This window comes from Schistocerca cancellata, chromosome 1 (genome assembly GCF_023864275.1).
Source record: "Schistocerca cancellata isolate TAMUIC-IGC-003103 chromosome 1, iqSchCanc2.1, whole genome shotgun sequence".
Taxonomy (NCBI): domain Eukaryota; kingdom Metazoa; phylum Arthropoda; class Insecta; order Orthoptera; family Acrididae; genus Schistocerca; species Schistocerca cancellata.
Window position 1 is genome coordinate 364,482,763 of NC_064626.1, and position 19,488 is coordinate 364,502,250.

The 19,488-nt window shown below is 40.9% G+C and overlaps 1 protein-coding gene across 2 annotated transcripts in view; it reads left to right on the top strand.

Moving 5' to 3' along the window:
* Positions 1-19,488, top strand: part of LOC126174640 (myoneurin-like) — a 136,941-nt gene that overhangs the window by 71,697 nt on the left and 45,756 nt on the right. For both annotated transcript variants that reach the window (XM_049921050.1, XM_049921051.1), the window contains exons 6-7: positions 12,879-13,076; positions 15,705-15,863. In XM_049921050.1, the coding sequence (XP_049777007.1) occupies positions 12,879-13,076; positions 15,705-15,863 (357 nt within the window). The remainder of the gene's footprint in view (positions 1-12,878; positions 13,077-15,704; positions 15,864-19,488) is intronic.

Below are 19,488 nucleotides of genomic sequence, written 5' to 3' on the forward strand. Positions count from 1 at the left end.
ACGGATAACAAAAAAACGATTAATAAATGTTTTTCCATTTTCCTGATAGAGATCAAGCATATAGTAGAAATGACATGCCCCTTGGTAACCAAAAGGTACCAGAGTAATATTACTCATAAGCAACAAAATACTAACAAGTGGTACACCCCACAACTTAAGAAACTCAGAATACTACTGATGATTATGAAAGACAAATCTCATAACAGTGACAGGGACAAGGAAAATTACACTAAAATGAGAAACCTTTACAGATTAGAAATAAAAAATGCTAAGTGCTGTGCGAATGATGAATATATTTTAAATTCTAAAAATAAATGTAAAGCTGCCTTGACTGTCATTAAAAGGGAAATTAACTATACCAATAAAGAAAGGAGTATCCCTATTGACTGCAATATTCTGAATGAATATTTTGTAAATATCGTCACCACCCTACCCGTTAACTCTGCCTCTGAAGCAGAAGCATTGCTCACTTGTGCAAAACAGACAAGAAGTGAGAAGTTCACTTGGACCCAAATCACATTAAATGATATTCATAAGTCAATAAACAAATTAAGTAATTCCAAAACAGAAGACTATTACGGACTCAGTAATTTCATCATAAAATGTATAGCAAAAGAAATTAAAATGCCACTTCTCTCACTATCAAACAGAGTACTTGATGAAGGTATATTCTCCGACTGTCTTAAGCTCACAGTTACATTGCCTGTGTATAAAAAAGGTGAAAGAAACCTCCCAAATAACTACAGACCCATTTCAATAGTACCAATCATATCCAAGTTAGTAGAAAATTGTGTGCATAAGCAGATATACAGGTATTTTGAAACCAACAAAATTTTAAATGAACAACAGCTTGGCTTCAGGTCACACCTATCAACTGTAAAAGCAGTAGAAGTTTTGGTGAGCAATGTTTATGAAGGGTATGAAAAAAGGGTATCAATGTCTGGAACACTTATTGACTTAAGTAAAACATTTGACTCAGTGTCACATGACATACTCATCAAAAAGTTAAAATACTATGGCATTGAAGATGATACACTCCATCTATTCAAATCTTATCTAAGCAATAGGTTACAACTTGTATATGCAAATAAGCAGAGGTCAGAAATACTCCCTATAGAAAGAGGAATACCCCAAGGCTCTGTTCTTGGACCTTTTCTGTTCATTGTCTATGTTAATGACTTCTCGAATTACATACCGTGTAAGAACATACTATATGCTGACGATATGACATTAATAAGTACAGGAGGCCCCCCCCCCCCCCATGAACCATGAACCTTGCCGTTGGTGGGGAGGCTTGCGTGTCTCAGCGATACAGGTAGCCGTACCGTATGTACAACCACAACGGAGGGGTATCTGTTGAGAGGCCAGACAAACGTGTGGTTCCTGAAGAGGGGCAGCAGCCATTTCAGTAGTTGCAAGGGCAACAGTCTGGATGTTTGACTGATCTGGCCTTGTAACAATAACCAAAACGGTCTTGCTGTGCTGGTACTGCGAACGGCTGAAAGCAAGGGGAAACTATGGCTGTAATTTTTCCCGATGGCATGCAGCTTTACTGTATGATTGGGTAAAATATTCCGGAGGTAAAAAAGTCCCCCATTCGGATCTCCGGGCGGGGACTACTCAAGAGGATGTCGTTATCAGGAGAAAGAAAACTGGCGTTCTACGGATCAGAGCGTGGAATGTCAGATCCCTTAATCGAGCAGGTAGGTTAGAAAATTTAAAAAGGGAAATGGATAGGTTAAAGTTAAATATAGTGGGAATTAGTGAAGTTCGGTGGCAGGAGGAACAAGACTTCTGGTCAGGTGACTACAGGGTTATAAACACAAAGTCAAATAGGGGTAATGCAGGAGTAGGTTTAATAATGAATAGGAAAATAGGAATGTGGGTAAGTTACTACAAATAGCATAGTGAACGCATTATTGTGGCCAAGATAGATACGAAGCCCACACCTACTACAGTAGTACAAGTTTATATGCCAACTAGCTCTGCAGATGATGAAGAAATTGAAGAAATATATGATGAAATAAAAGAAATTATTCAGATAGTAAAGGGAGACGAAAATTTAATAGTCATGGGTGACTGGAATTCGAGTGTAGGAAAAGGGAGAGAAGGAAACGTAGTAGGTGAATATGGATTAGGGCTAAGAAATGAAAGAGGAAGCCGCCTGGTAGAATTTTGCATAGGTAACACTTGGTTTAAGAATCATGATAGAAGGTTGTATACATGGAAGAACCCTGGAGATACTAAAAGGTATCAGATAGATTATGTAATGGTAAGACAGAGATTTAGGAACCAGATTTTAAATTGTAAGACATTTCCAGGGGCAGATCTGGACTCTGACCACAATCTATTGGTTATGACCTGTCGATTAAAACTGAAGAAACTGCAAAAAGGTGGGTATTTAAGGAGATGGGACCTGGATAAACTGAAAGAACCAGAGGTTGTACAGAGTTTCAGGGAGAGCATAAGGGAACAATTGACAGGAATGGGGGAAAGAAATACAGTAGTAGAAGAATGGGTAGCTTTGAGGGATGAAGTAGTGAAGGCAGCAGAGGATCAAGTAGTTAAAAAGACGAGGGCTAGTACAAATCCCTGGGTAACAGAAGAAATATTGAATTTAATTGCTGAAAGGAGAAAATATAAAAATGCAGTAAATGAAGCAGGCAAAAAGGAATACAAAGGTCTCAAAAATGAGATCGACAGGTAGTGCAAAATGGCTAAGCAGGGATGGCTAGAGGACAAATGTAAGGATGTAGAGGCTTATCTCACTAGGGGTAAGATAGATACTGCCTACAGGAAAATTAAAGAGACCTTTGGAGATAAGAGAACCACTTGTATGAATATCAAGAGCTCAGATGGAAACCCAGTTCTAAGCAAAGAGGGTAAAGCAGAAAGGTGGAAGGAGTATATAGAGGTTCTATACAAGAGCGATGTACTTGAGGACAATATTATGGAAATGGAAGAGGATGTAGATGAAGATGAAATGGGTACTGTCACCACAGGTGCATGCCACTGATTGGTACTTTCCTCAGTCATGCCCTCACAAAATTGTCAGTTAATGAATTCCTCCAGTACTGGGTGTACATGGTGAGGCATTCTATATGGCTTAAGGTACATAAGTGATTAATCCCCAGATAGGATCCTGTGTTGTGTCACTGATGCAGTTACACTGGTGGCTTGCTCATTGCTAGGTTCCAAACACATCCTGTCTAGATCATCTTCATCTAGAACATCTGAACTGGTGACCAGTAATCCTGTAGACAAACTCACATCTGTATGTGTACAATACCTCTGTGCACAAAACACTGTCCTTATCTAGCTCATCTTTTTCTTCCAGGGTTCCACCACACATTTACAGGTAATTCTGTGCCCACATTCACCCAATGTAATTTCCCTATATCTTGCAGCACTTTAGCACCTGAATTGATTCTTAATCATCTTGCACCCTTTGGTTTATCTTTCATAAAGAGAGAAACCATGAGGTGGTATGTCATTGGCAACAGTTTGTTCCATTTGGGGAAATGTTCCCCTGAGTTCCACCAAGTGTTGCCCAATGTCAGTTTTAGCATCATGCTTGTACACGAGATTTAACCATAGATTGTGCAGTACCCTTCACCTATATGGAGCAAAACTTTGATATTTTCCCGGAACTGTGATGTACCTAGCGATTGTACATTGTTCTCTGCCACCACACATAAGCTTTGCTGTGGATAGTTTAAGTCCCTCTTTCCTATGACATCCAGACTTGCCACAGGCACATGAACACATGTGTCTAACTAAAATCTATGTCCTCTATCACCTACCATGCCACTCAAGCAACATTCCACCTGTACATACATTATTTATGTAACATTAAATTTTCCTGGAAGCACAGCTCGTCAGGGGTGGACCTCTTGTTATTGTTTAAATTCTTGATTATTTGCACTCCATCCTGTTCCACTATGTTCTTTACTTCTACAATCCCACTCTCATTGTCCCACTTTCTCACACTTCTTATGTTGTGGTTGTCAGTGTCTTCATACATGATCCAAATGGTCACACTGATAATATTGAGTGTTCCACACAGTCCTCTTGTTAATTTTGTTTGGTCACATTTGTTAAAATTGATTAATCTGATGTATTTTGATCTTAGTGGCAGTCCCTGTATTTCTTGTTAACTTTATCTCAAGACATATGTGACACATAACATATCTGTCATGTTATTCCTGCCATGAAGATGGTTAAAAACCAAAACTGGTTGCAAATAAATATTGTTATAGACAGTACAGTGGCACACATTTTTTTAAGTTTGTACATGCTGTTGATTTTCAGACATGTGTTGGTTTGTGATCAACTGGATCCTGTCTACTCCATATTTCCAACAGCTCTGTCAGTTCGAACTTATCTTGTATACAGGCAATCGTTCATCATGCAGGTGGCTGTTTTCCAAACTTTTCTGTCACTGCCTTTGTACTTCATGATTTTTGTCATACTTCCAGTATAACATAAATACAGCCTTGAATTCCACAAATGATAACCTCAACTCAGCCATAGTTGCTACTTGACTGTCATTCATTGTATGGGTTCACTGTGCATCCCCAACCAACTGCACATGCAAAGCACAGTTTTCCAGCACCAATTGCCCTCAGAAAATTTAATAGTTACACTAAAGCAAACTATGGAAACTCCACGTAAGAATATAAAAAATGTAGGAAAAGATAGATTGCTATTTGCTGTAAAGGTGACATGCTAAGTTGCAGACAGACAAATTTAAAAGGCACTTACACTTGAGCTTTTGGCCATAGCCTTCATCAGAAAAAGAGAAACGCACACCATTCATGTTGTGGTTGGCAGGAGAGCCAACACCGTGTTACTAGAGGAGGCCGAAAGGCACGCGTTTTAGCTCACGCAGGCTGGCGTGAGGTCTGGAACAGGACAAGGAAATTAGAATTTAGAAAAACAGACGTAGCTGGTGGAATACTTAACTTTAATCCATTAATGATGAACATCGCTCTTGACGGTACATGATTCACAAAATCAATAGTAACTGAATATGGCGCCTTTCTAGGTCGTAGCAAATGACATAGCTGAAGGCTATGCTAAACTATCATCTTGGCAAAAGAGAGTGTATTTTGTCAGTGAACCATCGCTAGCAAAATTGGTTGTACAACTGGGGCGAGTGCTGGGAAGTCTCTCTAGACCTGTCGTGTGGCGGCGCTTGGTCTGCAATCACTGATAGTGGCGACACGTGGGTCCGACGTATACTACCGGACCGCGGCCGATTTAAAGGCTACCACCTAGCAAGTGTGGTGTCTGGTGGTGACACCACATTCCTCCCCCGCAAATCGGCGTACGGCTGTGGTATAAGGCTTCCTCCCGGCGTGGGGAGGACCCCATGTTGACGTATGCGACGAGATGGGGAGCCTAACAACAGGCGAGGCTGTGCCACCTGCACCCTGCCATTCGGACCGCGGGGAGCTAGGAAACACCTGAAAACCTGCTCCAGGGTGCACGCCAGTATGCAGTGTATACGCCCGTAGAGAGACAGGAGTGGCCGAAGGGTTGACCTCCATCGGGCCGGGGCACCTGACGGACGAAGATGACACATGGTCCGGAACGGACAAGAGTTCCATGTCTGAGGACAACTGGTCCCGGGAAGCGATCGGCGGCCCGTGACCCAGGGAGGCGCCCGGCGGCTGCAGTGAAGCGTCCACTGCGGGCATCGCCGGCGGGAGAACAGACGGCGGCGGCGGCGCGTCACCATGGGGCAAAAGGGAAGGCAGCATTGGTAACACCTGGGGCTAAGGCGAGCCAGTAGATGGGTCCCCAGGGTGCTGACCAGACAGCACCATCGCTGAAAGCAGATGGGGAGCGGCAGATCCCGTGTGATGACAGAGGCGCAGCTGATTGAGATGCCGACGCACCTCACCAGAGGCCCCCAAAACCAGATCCATAGCGTGGCCGAGGCAGCGAAGAATGTGCCCTTCAAGCCAACGCCGTGAACCCCTATAGTGGTGATAGTAGACAACGTCGCCTGGAGCAAAAGCAGGTGTCTGCCGCTGCACAGGAACCTGATGCGGCGGATGTAGCAAAGACATCAAGGTTCGATGATGGTGACCGTGGAGCAATTCAGCCGGCGAGCGACCATCTCGGGGCTGAGAGCGGTACGAGGACAAAAAGAGCAATAACGCGTCCTCCCGAGAATGCGACTCTCTCAACTTCAACATCTTTGACTTGAAAGTCCTGACCAATCGTTCAACGGCACCGTTTCACTGTGGCGAAAACGGCGCAGACATCAGATGTTGAATACCATTGGCCTTGCAGAATGACTGAAATTCTGCAGACGTGAATTGTGGGCCACTGTTGGAAACAATAGTCTGTGGAAGACCTTCAATGCAAAAGATAGCAGATAACGCTTGGATGGTGGCCGATGATGTCGTGGAAGACATCCGGACAACAAAAGGAAAATTACTGAATGAATCTACCACAACCAACCATCGAGCATTCCAGAATGGACCAGCAAAATCGATGTGTAAGCATTGCCAAGGGGAAGTGGCTTTTGGCCATGCAAAGAATTTCCGCAGTGGTGCTGATTGTTGTTCGGCACACACCATGCAAGAAGAGCACATTTTTGTAATCGCGGCATCGATTCCAAACCAAGTACAGTGCTGACAAGCAACTTGTTTCATTCTCACTATACCCCAATGTCCTTGGTGGAGAAGCCGTAAGACAGAGGACTGTAACAAATGTGGGACCACGACTCTGGACTGATCATTATCAGAACGCAACAGCAAAACACCACGTTGAACAAGAAGTCTCTCCTTATGAGCAAAAAATCGGTGAACCCACGGGTCCCCGATCCGTGACTTTGACAAGGGCCATTGCGTAGCAACAAAACGCAGAATGGTAGCAAGGACAGGGTCGGCAGCTGTGGCCGTAGCTACACGACGAAAATCAATCGGAAACGATTCAACTACGTCACCGGTTTCCACATCAATGAACATGCAAGCAAGTTCGGAGGAATCGAATGGTCTATCCTCAGCAACAGGCAAACGGGACAACGCATTGGCGTTTCCGTGCTTAGCAGTGGACCAATACAAGATATCGTAGCGGTACTGCGAGAGGAAAATAGACCAGCGAATCAATTTCTGCGCTGTACGTGGAGGTACAGGCTTGTTCAGATGAAAAAGCGATGTCAAAGATTTGTGGTCTGTGATTATGATAAAATGACAACCATACAAGAAGTCATGAAACTTTGTAACACCAAATACGAGAGCCAATGCTTCTTTCTCGATCTGTGAATATTTTCTTTGCGCAGTCGAGAGCAATTTGGATGCAAAGGCAATAGGGCAATCGTGCGATCCATCTTTGTGCGCAAGCACAGCACCGATCGCGAAATCCGATGCATCCACCATCAACAAAAGGGGCTTCTGGGGATCAAATGGCATAAGGCAAGTATTGGAAAGCAACGCTGATTTCAACTGCCGAAAGGCTCGTTCGCATTCTGTCGTCCAGATGAACGGAACACCTTTACGGCGTAAGCAATGAAGCGGAGCTGAAATGTAAGAGGTGTGTGGAACATATCAGTGATAATAGTAGATTTTTCCCAGCACACCCTGTAGCTGCTTCAAATTCTGCAGCGAAGCCAAGTCTTGTATGGCACGGAGGTGCTCGGGACTGGGATGTATGCCTTGGGCATTGAGTACATGACCCAGGTATGGCAAGTCACGATCAAAAACGCACATTTGTCCTTCCGCAAGCGAAGACCATTTTGTCGTAAGACCTGAAATAATGTTCTGAGATTGGCTAAATGTTCTTCTTCCGTCTTTCCGGAGATCACAATATCGTCCAGATAGTTTGCTGCAGTAGGGACCGACGCACAATCAGTTTGTAGATATTGCTGAAACAATGCAGGGGTGGATGCACACCCGAATGGCAGTCGTTTGAATTGATACAACCCAAGATGCGTGTTAACCACCAAAACGTGCTGGGATTCTTCATCCACTGGTATTTGCAAGTACGCATCTGCTAGGTCCAACTTCAAAAAATATTTACCCGGGCACAGTTTGTCAAAAAGATCTTCCAGGCAGGGTAAAGGAAAAGTTGCAATCACTAGTTGTGGATTCACTGTTGCCTTGAAGTCCACACAAAGTCTCAATTTTCTGGAAGGTTTTGGCAAAATTACTAAGGGTGATGCCAAGAGAGGAGCCTGCACACGTTCAATTACACCTTGTGATTCCAAATCATGTAATGTTTTTGTGACCTCATCACGCAATGCGTGGGGAACATTGCGTGCTCTGAAAAATTTTGGTTGCGCATTTACTTTCAGTTCCAAATGTGCTTTATAGTTCTTAGCGCAACCGAGGCCCGGTGCAAAAATGTCTGCAAATTCTTCACATAGACGAGAAACACTGTCTGAAGGCACAGTCTGGTTCACTGATAGGACCTGATTTACTGTAGGCAAGTTAAACAACTGAAATAAATCGAAACCAAACAAGTTCACTGCAGAAGGAGAACGAAGGACGTAAAATGACACAAGTTTTGTTTGTCCTTTGTATGTTGCAAGAAGGCTGCACTGTCCTAGCACAGGGAGCTCGTGACCTGAATAGGTAGTTAACTTAACATTTGCGGCACGCAACGTAGGTGTGCCCAGCAGTTTGTAAGTGTCATGATTGATCAGTGAAACTGCAGCCCCGGTATCGAGCTGGAATGGTATCACTTTGCCGTTAATGTCAAAGTCCACAAAAAGTTTATTGTCCTGCTGACAACAAGAGCGACTGTCTCATGCAATGTGAACTGACACTGGTACATAATCACTTGCAACTTGATGGGATTTCCGGCGATGTCGACGCACACTATTTGTGGGACGAACACAGTCACTGTTAGAGAGAGTGGCACTGAGCGGAGTGGAGTGAACCACATGAATTTCCATGGGCGGAGTTTCACGAGCCTGAGTATCCTTAGTTCGAATCCAGCGCGAAGCAAAGGGCGTGGAATGGTTGTGAGTTTCCGATCTGAGCTTTTTCTGGCAAACACTCTGAACATGTCCTTTTTTATTACAAGAAAAGCAAATAGCATGGCGTGACGGGCAATTCTCACGCGAATGTCTAGTAGCGCACCGCGGGCAGGATTTGAGCACTACATTTGCTTGCCGGCACGGCACACGTGGCTGAGAGCCTGGCGGCAGTGGTGCGGCCGGCTGCGAGGACTGTTTACTGTTCCGTGCAGCTCGCCCAGCGGGCCGGTTAACCTGACACACGGGTGGCGAAGTTTCAAATGATTCCTGAGCAATGTCAAGTGTGTCCTGCCAATCCAATATGTCCATCACTTGTTGAAGGGAGGGATTGACTAGTTTCAAAATCTGTTCCCTTATACGAGCATCAGAAACGTTCTGTGCAATTGCATCACGTACCATAATATCTGAATAAGGGAGTCCACATTGACACTCAAAAGCACAATCCCTAGTAAGGCCTTGCAAGGTTGCAACCCACTCCCGATTAGTCTGACCAGCCGTACGTTTTGTACGAAAGAAGGTATACCTTTTCACAACTACATTGACTGATCCTTTGAAATATGCATCTAATGCAGACAAAATTTCTTCGTAGGACAGAGTTGCTATGTCGTGTTGGGGAAATAATTTGACTATCACACGGTACGTTTGTATGCTGACCGATGATAAGAGATAAGGCTGCCGCTCATTACCTTGAATTCTGTAGGCGGCGAGATGGAATCCAAATTGGCATGACCACTCCGTCCAGCTTTCCAGTGCAGCATCAAAAGGTCGAAAAGTTGGTGCAACAGCGTGTTGTGGCTGCGTTAGCAGTGGAGCGGCGGCTGCCGCATCGTTTTGCATTGCATGTTGACCCTGGACGAGCTGTCCAAGGGCATCCAGTAATGCCTGCGTCTGCTGATTCCGTAAGCGATAAAATTTGGACAGTACATCTGGAGATTGTGGCGAAGCCATTACGCAAGTAAATCAGGGCAGTTTAGAGAAGAATGCGGTTTTGCCTCATCGCCAATGTTGTGGTTGGCAGGAGAGCTAACACCATGTTACTAGAGGAGGCCGAAAGGCACGCGTTTTAGCTCACGCAGGCTGGCGTGAGATCTGGAACAGGAGAAGGAAATTAGAATTTAGAAAAACGGACGTAGCTGGTGGAATACTTAACTTTAATCCATTAATGATGAACGTCGTTCTTGACTGTACATGATTCACAATATCAATAGTAACTTAATATGGCGCCTTGCTAGGTCGTAGCAAATGACGTAGCTGAAGGCTATGCTAAACTATCGTCTCGGCAAATCAGAGCGTATTTTGTCAGTGAACCATCGCTAGCAAAGTCGGTTGTACAACTGGGGCAAGTGCTAGGAAGTCTCTCTAGACCTGCCGTGTGGCGGCGCTCGGTCTGCAATCACTGATAGTGGCGACACGCCGGTCCGAAGTATACTACTGGACCACGGCCAATTTAAAGGCTACCACCTAGCAAGTGTGGTGTCTGGCGGTGACACCACAATTCATTCACACAGTCACAAAGGTCACAACTTTCATGTTGTAGTGCATGATCTGCAACAGGATACTGTGTGTTATCAATATAGACCTGCTGTCTATGGCCATTCATCCTGACTGATAACTGAGTGGTAGTCATGCCAGTATGTAAAAGGCTGAACAGTGTTTGTGTAACAGCTGGTATATATGACACATTTCATTTTACAAGTGGTTCTTCCTTTGATAGTATGTGTTTTGTCAGTTACAGGGCTAGTATAGATTGTGGTAGGAGGGTGCACTGGGGAGGTCGTGCAGCAGCAATGGTCACAGGGATAGGAGCTATATGGTAGGGAGATGGTTCCAGAAGGAGTGTAGGGTCTGCCAAGGATATTGCGGAGATTGCTAGGGTGACAAAAAGCTATTCTGGGTGGGGTTGGCAAAATCGTAGTAGAATGGACCTCATTTCAGGGCATGATTTTAGGAAGTCATTACCTTGTTGAAATAACTGGTTAATACATTCAAGGACAGAATAATATTGGGTGACAAGTGGTGTAGTCCTAAGTTGTTTTTTGGAGGGATCAGAAGTACCAGGATTGGATGTAATGGCCAGGAAAATCTGCTTTTGAACTAGGCTGGTGTGGTAAATATGCCAAGTGAAGGCTGAGGTGAGAATGGTGGTGTATTACTGTAAAGAGACTGCATCTCAATAAATACGTTTTCATCAAATACCAAGGCTGAGTGGGAGGGAACATTTCACATGGAAAGGATGGAAACTGTCAAAATGTAAGTACTGTTGTTTGTTAGCAGGTTTAATGTGGACGGAAGTGTGGAGCTGGCCTTTGGTGAGGTATTGCTGATCCCTCCAAAAAACAACTAAACAACTTAGGATTACATCAATTGTCACCCAGTATTATCCTGGTCTTGAATGTATTAATCAGCTACTTTGACAAGCCTTGACTTCCTAAAATCATGCCCTGAAATGAGGTCCATTCTGTCTGAGATTTTGCCCATCATACTTAGAATAGCTTTTTGTCACCCTCCCAATCTCCACAATATTTTTGTCAGCCCTATGCTCTTTCTGCACCCATCTTCCTACCCTATGGCTCTTACCCCTGTGACTGTGCCCACTGCAAAACTTGCCCTATACAATCTTCTACCACGACCTATACCAGCCCTTTAACTGGTGAAACATTTACTATCAGAGGGAGAGCCACCTGAGAAACAACACGTGTCATATACCAGCTGTTATACAAGGACTGTTCAGCCTTTTACATATCGGCATGACTACCACCCAGTTATGTCAGGATGAACGGCCATAGACAGAGGGTCAATACTGACAACACACAATATCCTGTTGCATATGATCCACTACAATATGACAGTCATGATCTTGGTGCCTGTTTCACCAAACAGGCAATCTGGATTCTTCCCCCAGACACCAGTTTCTCAGAGCTCCGCATGTGGAAACTGTTGCTACAACATGCCCTTGTTTCTCGTCTGGCATTACTTTATGTTAATTTCTTTGGTCTCAGCATTTCTTCATAGTAACTATTCCATTCTTCACTTTGTTTTAGTTTTCTACATCATTTTCTGATCTGTCTATTTTTCACCATCACCCTCCCACCTCTACTAGATACAATGCACTTAGGTTTTCACTCTTATTAAATCATGCATGATGTTTCAAGCAGTAATCTCTGTCATGAGTATTATCCTTTAGTTCACCTTTAAGCTTTCATATTTTCAAATTTCATCTGGTGCAGTCCCCAACAATCAGTTTTTCCTTCTCATCCTGTCAGGTAAGTCTTCCCTGACTTGGGTCCGGAATGACTTTTCTGAACTCTATCACTTTTCCTAAATTCCTCCAGTCCTTTTCTTTCACCCCTCTTCCTTCCCCTTCAACCCTTCTACCAGAAGAAGGAGACACTGGCTTGCATATGTAATACCTTTTATGTGCATATTTTTCTGCCACTGCTTGGTGAGTAGATTTTTTCTCTATCCTGATGCAGAAGTGAAGAAATATTGCCAAAGGAATGGTGTTTGTTTGGTACAAATACACACACGAAACAGCCACATTTGACGGACATAGGCAATAGCTGCATATAGATATACTTGAGTTTGTTTCCCAAAATTCCCCCCCCCCCCCCAAAAAAAAAATAAAGCTTTTACCAAAAATAAACATGTGGTGTTATTTTAAGTCACCAAAAATGATTTTTCTCCTTGTACAATGCTCTTGAACAAATTTCTGAAATGTATATTGTGGAACCATTACTAATGTATCTGAAAGAATGCACCAATGGATACATCGTGAAGTACAATATGTGAAACTTAGCTCTGAGAAATGCAGGAATTACTTTAGCAAGAAGTAGTATGCACTAGAGTTTATGTAATAAATGCAAATATTTCCTTCCTGTTACAGGAAAGCTGAAGTTGTGCCATCTATGCACATTTACAACTAGTGATATATCTCAGCTGGAGCAACATATGGCTGCAGTCCATGCCCGCGAAATGTCATATAAATGTGGCCTCTGTGGCTTTGTGTGTCATCTTAACAAAGATTATTATAGCCACATGAAGACAGAACATTTCCAGGGACCACCTTTCAAATGTGATACCTGTAAGTCGTATTGTGTCTGTTGGAAAAGAGCCGAATACAATTATGACAAGAGAGGCTGTTTTTCTTACAACTTTGTTTTATTTATTTATTTTTTTCAGAAGTAGATTTGGATTCTTACTTCAGTTTTCTGATGAAAAACAAAATAAATAATAAATGATGAAATAATGTTTACATTATTGATGCTCTGCAATTACAGTAGCTTTAATCCTTTGATTGGCTTTTGTAGCTGCCACAGTCACCTGTGCAAAAGTAAGTGTGAGAGAGCACTAATGTATGGGAAAACATGGCTTTAATATATAGTTCAAGGTGTACTAATCTGACTACAATTTCAGTTAACCTCTCATCTGATCTTCTTCATTTATTAAACCCCATTACTGTTTTTTCTTTTTCTCAGAATTTGAATGTGAGTAACTAAAACATTTCGTTGAAGTCTTTTTTTTTATCTTGTAGCATATCTTTCATGCTCTACGCTACTCATACCTTCTGAGACTAATTTATGTCCTTAAAGTATGAACATTATCTGACATACAATTTGCAAAGATATTTTTTCCCCTGTGACTGAAACTGATTTTGGTTGTGTCAGGTGGATCCATTCCATCATATTTTCTCACTAAAATATTTGCTGAGCTTCCACAGTGGCTTAATTTGAAACAGAAACTATGGACAACTCTTTCCTTCAAAAAATTAGTGCATACAGTGAGAGAGAATACTTTCAATATGAGTCTACCATGAAATAATGTAATACCAAACACAGTGGCATAGCGAGGGAGGCCAGGGAGTCTATCACGCCTCAGGTGCCACTTGTGCTGGGGTGCCAAATGGTATCCAAGACAAAAAATATTTTCTGGAAAATATAATAATTATTATATATTATATTACAATATGTGTTTCTGGAGGGGAGGAGGGGTTGGCACCAACAAAGTGTAGTATTTGCACCGGGTGCTGAGGAGGAGGAGATGGTGGTGGTGGGGGCACGAATAAAGTGTTGTGTCCGGGGTGCCGGGGGTTTGGGGAGCAACAAAGTGTCATGCCCTGGGCACCAGTTATGTTCGCTGTGCCGCTGACCAAATGGTTGGAAATTGACAAGCAGAATTATCAAAAGTGCAGATAATTAAATCTGATGAAGATGTCATGTCTGTTAAATGTGTTAACACACAAAACATGCTCAATTTGTGTTATCTTTCATTTTTTTGTTTCCATGAGCAAGTAGCACATTGATGTGGAATGTTACAGTGACATTTATTTCGTCAAAAATGTGAGGAACATTACAACAGTATTATTTTCAAATGGCTTTCAATTGTTGGTATTAGATTGATTAATTGCAAGCAATATTTTCTTCTGATATCTGCAACTTTTCCTTAGTGTTAACTGACAATTCTCTGGAAAGGTGGTACATTTCATTTGCTTGTAATTGTGCCTAGTAGTAGTATCACTGTTCCCACTTTTATATAAATGTTAAACTGTTTAACTATAATTGAAGGATTGATGTTCAAGAATTTTTCTGGATGAAATACTGCATAGAAACTAAAATGCCCTGTGCTTGGATATTGCACAATTGGTTTGCAACATTTGTGTCAAAGGCCTTTTTAAGAAAAGTGATCCACAAGCCAAGCACCCATATCTTTTTATTTTCATTTTTAATGCAAAGGAAGATGCTTTTATAAATAATAATATAATATAATGTATGATATCATAATTGTGTGTTTGCAGGAATAAAAGCTGCAAAAAAATTATCATAATTGTAGTTACATTCTTCTTTATACCTTACAAAATACTTTTTCTTTCAGAATTTAACAATGGAATGAGTAAAGGTAACTACTCACAGTGTAACCAAGTCAGGCAACGCATTGGTTGATGTCTAGACTGACATTTGCGAAGTGGAAGTTCAAATCCCTCTCCTAGTGTCCATTCTTAGGTTTCTATGGTTTCCTTGAATTGCTTAAGGCAAGTGCTGAAGAGGCACATACGAATAAGAGATCACCAATTATGTTTCCATTCTGTCTTCATCGGAGCTATTATGCAATCCATAACAACCTCATTGTGGATGCTACATAAAAATCTTCCCAGCTCCGTTTCACTCACAGTGTAGTTGGGGCCCTGAGTGGTAGGACAGCACATAGATAATTTTTTGAACAATTTCCTTGATTTAAAGTAATACATTAAAACACACACACACACACACACTAGTGCAAAGATGTTGATCTGACATGTAGCAGCTACCTGTCTAACTCTCCATGCCTCAACTATATAGTAATTGCGATTACTTTTACTGTTTCCACTGCTTGTATTTCACCCACAACTTCAAAGTAACATATTGATTTTTCCAGGCTCAGAATACTTTCAGTTGATGCATTCCCAGAATACATTGTAAATGGCTGAAATTCAGTAATAATAGATTTATCACAAATTTCTGATATCACAATATTTGGTAAAATATGTTATGTTGGGACTGCAGTAGGTTTTGCACTTTGTTTATAGTAGATTAGCACACTAAAATAGAGAACAAGTCACTTTCAGACAATAATGAATCTATATTTCACAATAGTGAGAATAAAAATATTTTCTTGCATTTACTCTGCGCATTTTCTGTTGTTGTTTTTATTTATTTATTTTTATTTTATTTTCTAGGCAGTTATACAGCTGATAAGATCCAGCAGCTCCTCTCTCATCGACTGCAACATTCTGATGAGCCACTGTATAAGTGCCAGCAATGTGATTATGAGTGTCGTACCCGCAGCAGTCTCCTCTTACATATGCACAGTCATGCAGGCGAAAAAGCCATGAAATGTAAGGCCTAGCTTAATAAAAGTTTAAAAATTTAGAATCATGTGTAATGAAGTTTTGAGTTATGTGTAGTTCAATAGGATGTTTTTGCCAGGTATTGTTTCAGAGTTGCTTGTTCATCAGAAATTCCTAATAATAATAATAATAAATCTTTTTAAGAAAAGCATGGAGTGTTTAATGAGCACTGTTATACTTCATTTACAAATGCAAAACTGAATTAATAACTAGAAGAGTTTGATACACAAGACGTACTCATATATGATTTGGAGGTTACGGTGGACCAACAACAATACAAGAAACTTCCTTCTTTCATTCCAAGGAGAAATTAGAAATTAAGAAAAGGAGTTTTTATCATTGCTCACTGAATAGAACTAGTATCCAACAGCAGATAGACTCATAGAAAAGATGATTACCAGCTGATCTTTTGAACAAAGTATTTTGTTACAGAGATACCCAACACATATGGGCACTTTGGCCTGAAGTTAATGTGAGGTGTAGTTTGCAGTAATTTGTAGACTGCAGAGGAAATGCTGATAAATTAAATATGTACCACAGGCAAATGGTGAAGACCATGGCACAGGACAACATGTAATATGGTCATTGATGATAAGTGTCTTTACAAGAACACTTTAAGAAATATGTGTAGAATCTGGTAGTAGCTGTAAGCAAACTTTGTGACTGTTGTTGATCAGTTTGTGTTTGTAAGTACAGTATGATTTGCGCATTTATATGTGCCCGTTGCTGTAAATTGATGTAGTCAGGAAATTTGTATCTGTGTTTGGTATGCTAATTCCTAAGATATTGACTTGTTGTAAACTCATTTTTTTATGTGACTTGTAAATAAAGAGTTGTGTTAGACTCCACATAACTGCCTATTACTGTCATTGATGACATCAGTGGAGAGGTGATATGCGTACTGTTGATGAAGAACTATACAAAAGAAAATTTACAACATGTTAGAGCACATACGGATTAGACACGTGAAAAGCAGTGGCCAGTGCTCATTGTAGATGTTTTCCAATTTTTTTGTACCATATGAATAGTTGGCCAATAATTAGAGAGATACAATATGAAAATAAAAAAAAAAAAAACAAAAGCCCTGCCCAGATCCTTAAACCTTAACATTATTGTTTGCATGTAATACCCATTCATTCTGCTGACTTTGTTGTTTTAAAATCAAATATCCTCCAGTTAGAGGTTCTGTTCTCTACCTTTTGAGCTACATATAAATTTTATTGGAGTTAAAGATTTGTCTTGCACTAGTTAAAACTTGATCTTTCAAACTTGCACACCATCTTCATCAGCAGGACCTGTCTGTTTTGCAAAACGAAGCTGTGTCTCTTATACAGTAGTGTGGTAAGAGTAAGACAATGTCTGCAGCACCATCATTTCTATTTGAAATGGTCCTACTGGGGATGGTCTCTGTTGTCTTCTGGCTTGATAGATAACCTGCACAACCTACGCTGTCTGTTTTTTGCACCTGTACATGCAAATCTCACTCCAGACAATGTCTCTCCACCAATAGTAATTTGTGCTATAAATCATTTTTCCAATTTAATGCAGCAACTTCTCATTTGTTCTTGAATCTATCCATCTAATCTTCAGCATTCATCTATGGCACCACATTTCAAAAGTATCTGTTCTCTTCTTGTCTGAAATGCTTGTCATCCATATTTCACTTCCATACAAAGCTACTCTCCAAACAAATACATACTTTCAGACAACGCGTCCTAACACTTACATTTATTTTATATGTCAACAAAGTCTCCTTTTCCAGCAATTATTACCTTGCTTACCACCTGAGAGTTCTGTCCTGAAAGTGTAAGAGATTTGTCTATTTTCCACATTTGTGAAAGCAAATCCCCATTGATGTCATTTCATCAATAGTAAACTTACCAAAAGATGTGGGGCAGTCGTTAGCACTCTGGACTTGCATTTGAGAGGACAATAGTTCAAACACGCATCCGCCTATCCATATCTGGGTTTTCCATGGTTTAGGGAAATCATTCCAGGCAAATGCCAGGGTGGTTCCTTTGAAAGGGACGGCTGATTTTCTTCCCCATCCTTGACATAATCTAAACTTGTGCTCTGTCCCTAATGAGCTCAATGTCGACGGCACATTAAACCCAATCTTCCTTCTTCCTTCCTAATAATAAAACTGAACACTGAGAAAATTTTATGGGTGGATGTCACCATAAAAAACTGGAAGGCCATACTTATTAAGCTACTTCAAACAGTTTATTGTATTAAATTATAAATATGGATTAACAAGGGCAAAGAAAGACAGGAGGATTAAGGAGTAATTTAAAGAATAGAGAAGCAGCTGTATGAATATCAAGAGCACAGATGACAAGCCAATACTATACAAAGAATGAAAGCTGAAAGGAATATGTAGAGTGTCTATATACAGGAAACAAACTTGAGGACGGTGTTATAGGAAAAGAAGAGGGGAAAGTAGTTGAAGATGAGATATGGTACGGCAAGAAGAATTTGACAGAGCACTGAAAGATCTAATGGAAACAAGATCTCTGGGGTAGATGACATTCCCTCAGACTTTTTGAGATCCTTGGGAGAGCCAGGCATGATGTGAAATAGGGCATTACCCTATCCCTGATGTTATTCAATCTGTATATTGCGCAAGCTCTCAAGGAAATAAAGGAAAAACTTAGAAAGGGAATTAAAGTTCAGAGGAAAAAAAAGACTGTAACGTTTGCCAAAGACATTGTAATTCTCTCTGAGAAGTCAAAAAACTTGGAAGAGCAGTTGAATAAAATGGATAGTGTCTTGAAAAGAGATTATAAAATGAACATCAACAAAAGTAAACAAGGGTAATGGAATGTAGTCAGATTAGATTAGACAATGCCAAGGAAATGAAATTAGGAAATGACACACTATAAGTAATCAGTTTTGCTACTAGGGCAGCAAAATAACTGCCAATGGCTGATGTAGAAGGGATATAAAATGCAGAGTGACAATAGCAAGGTAATAATTGCTGGAAAAGGAGACTTTGTTGACATATAAAATAAATGTAAGTGTTAGGACGCGTTGTCTGAAAGTATGTATTTGTTTGGAGAGTAGCTTTGTATGGAAGTGAAATTTGGATGACAAGCATTTCAGACAAGAAGAGAACAGATACTTTTGAAATGTGGTGCCATAGATGAATGCTGAAGATTAGATGGATAGATTCAAGAACAAATGAGAAGTTGCTGCATTAAATTGGAAAAATGATTTATAGCACAAATTGACTAAAAGAAGGGATCTATTAATATGACACATTATGAGACCTCAAGGAATTGTCAATAACAACTAATGGACCACATCATTTCAACCACTTTTTTTCTGTGATCTTTAACATTGGCCCAACATTCTTCTATTCTTTTTTGGTGTTCTTGCTTCTTTTTTTGGTGAACACCTTACCTGTCTTCCTCTTGTATTTTGGTTGGAAACTCTGTTGTCCATCAAGTTTCTTGTATGGAAAGACATGTTTCATGTCATCGTATGAGATCCATAGCCCTTGCATGTCTTTCTCCACTTCTTCATTGTTTTTAACTATTATTGTTATTTTTCATAAAGTAGATAATAATTTGACTTTACAACTTTTCAGATCTCTTTTCTGTCAAGTGATCAT